Raw genomic sequence first — 1559 nt, 5'->3', positions numbered from 1 at the left:
TCTTTCCTGCTTATGCAGGGGGTCGGACTCGATGATCTATTGAGGTCCCTTCCGACCCTAACATCTATGAATCTATGAATCAGTAGCTAAATTATCCCCTTTGCTAGAAACAATAGTATCTTTTTTTTAGTTCTCAAAGTGTTTAATGTCAGCTGTTAAACACTAGAACTTGTTTGCTTTTGCTAAATTAAAGTGCTCTCCATCGTAAATCTTTACTCCATGAAGCCATTTCTAGCCCATGATCAAGTTACCAAAGTCCTAGTTCTGCAACTTTTAAACCCATACTTAATTTTACTGTCACAAGTAATCCTATTGATTACACACAGCAGTAAATTACATGCAAAAACATTTTCAGGATCAAATCGCAAGATAACAAGCTAATATTTGCATATATCTGTTTAGAGGGTTTTATCTTTCACCCAAACGGTCACCCAGCTTTTAGGGATCTCTTGTGCACATTAGCTCTAATAAGGGAAAAATGCATTTTGATTTGTTTTGTCTTGTTTTCTGGCCAGGTATTTGATTATTTTTATTGCCCAGAGCATTATTAGTTAGAAATACACAACATTTTTAAAAACAAAGTTCTAGTTATGTGAAAGTCCTAAAAACCTGAGGGGACCCCCCGCCCCAAAACTTCAGGATCTAAAGGTTCTGCAAATTCCAAAATTCTCCTGTTCTCCAACCTGTTCTCTCTGTCCTTCCACTGATCTTACTTACACAAGGCAAATCTTCATTGCATTCCTTGACATGCCACTACAAAATACTCAAATAATATGGTGAGTGGCACTAAAAATCTGTATTTTTTCTATTATTATTCTACTGTAGTCAAAATACAGCAGTGGGGAGTAATTAGGTTACTAAATTACATTTTGGAGAGGCCGACACGTACAAATCCATGATCTGGCATACACTCTGTCAAGAGATATGAGCACACAATGCATCTGGCATGACAATCGCAAAGGGTGCCATTCTGTTTTTGTACTTTTAATAGTTCCCAATCCCACTGATGGATTAGGAAAGTTGGAAAAGGACTTCTTGGTTTTCACACTTGGAGGCAGTACAGTCCAGAAGCACAAGATTTATGACTGGAAGGGAGAAAGATGCCACTTGCTAATTGTAATTAATTATATACAAACCTAATCCTGGCTGCCTCAGAGTGAAAACTGAAAGAAATTCCTGTAGAAACAATGTATCCTCTCTCTCACCATGCTACAAAGATTAGTTAGCCCTCCATCACCCCCCACCCACACTGTATCTGACTGATCAAAGATATTGTATTACAGGAGTTGGGTTGAATTTGTTTGGGGGTGAATTACCTTGGATTTTTATGTCCAATCTCTCGATCAAAATTTTTACTGTTCACAACTTCCGATTTCCATTCAGTGTCTGAGGAAAGACAGAGGTTGGAGAGAAGAAAAAAAGAATGCCAAGTTAGACAGGTTGTACTTAACCAGCAGAAAGAGAGAGAGATTTTAAACCGAACTTACACTTGCAGACATGCACTTTATATCATATGTATGTTTTAAAGGGTGCTTAAAGTACACTTCAACTGTTGTCTC

The 1559-nt window shown here is 37.7% G+C and overlaps 1 protein-coding gene across 6 annotated transcripts in view; it reads right to left on the bottom strand.

Moving 5' to 3' along the window:
- The window catches only part of TMEM43 (transmembrane protein 43), a 17325-nt gene that overhangs the window by 9197 nt on the left and 6569 nt on the right, over positions 1 to 1559 (bottom strand). For all 6 annotated transcript variants that reach the window (XM_006017796.2, XM_006017797.3, XM_025196841.1 and 3 more), the window contains exon 6: positions 1317 to 1386. In XM_006017796.2, the coding sequence (XP_006017858.1) occupies positions 1317 to 1386 (70 nt within the window). The remainder of the gene's footprint in view (positions 1 to 1316; positions 1387 to 1559) is intronic.

This window comes from Alligator sinensis, unplaced genomic scaffold, assembly GCF_000455745.1.
Source record: "Alligator sinensis unplaced genomic scaffold, ASM45574v1 scaffold839_1, whole genome shotgun sequence".
Lineage (NCBI taxonomy): Eukaryota > Metazoa > Chordata > Crocodylia > Alligatoridae > Alligator > Alligator sinensis.
Note: the sequence above shows the minus strand (reverse complement) of the source record. Positions and strands in the feature narration are given on the sequence as shown.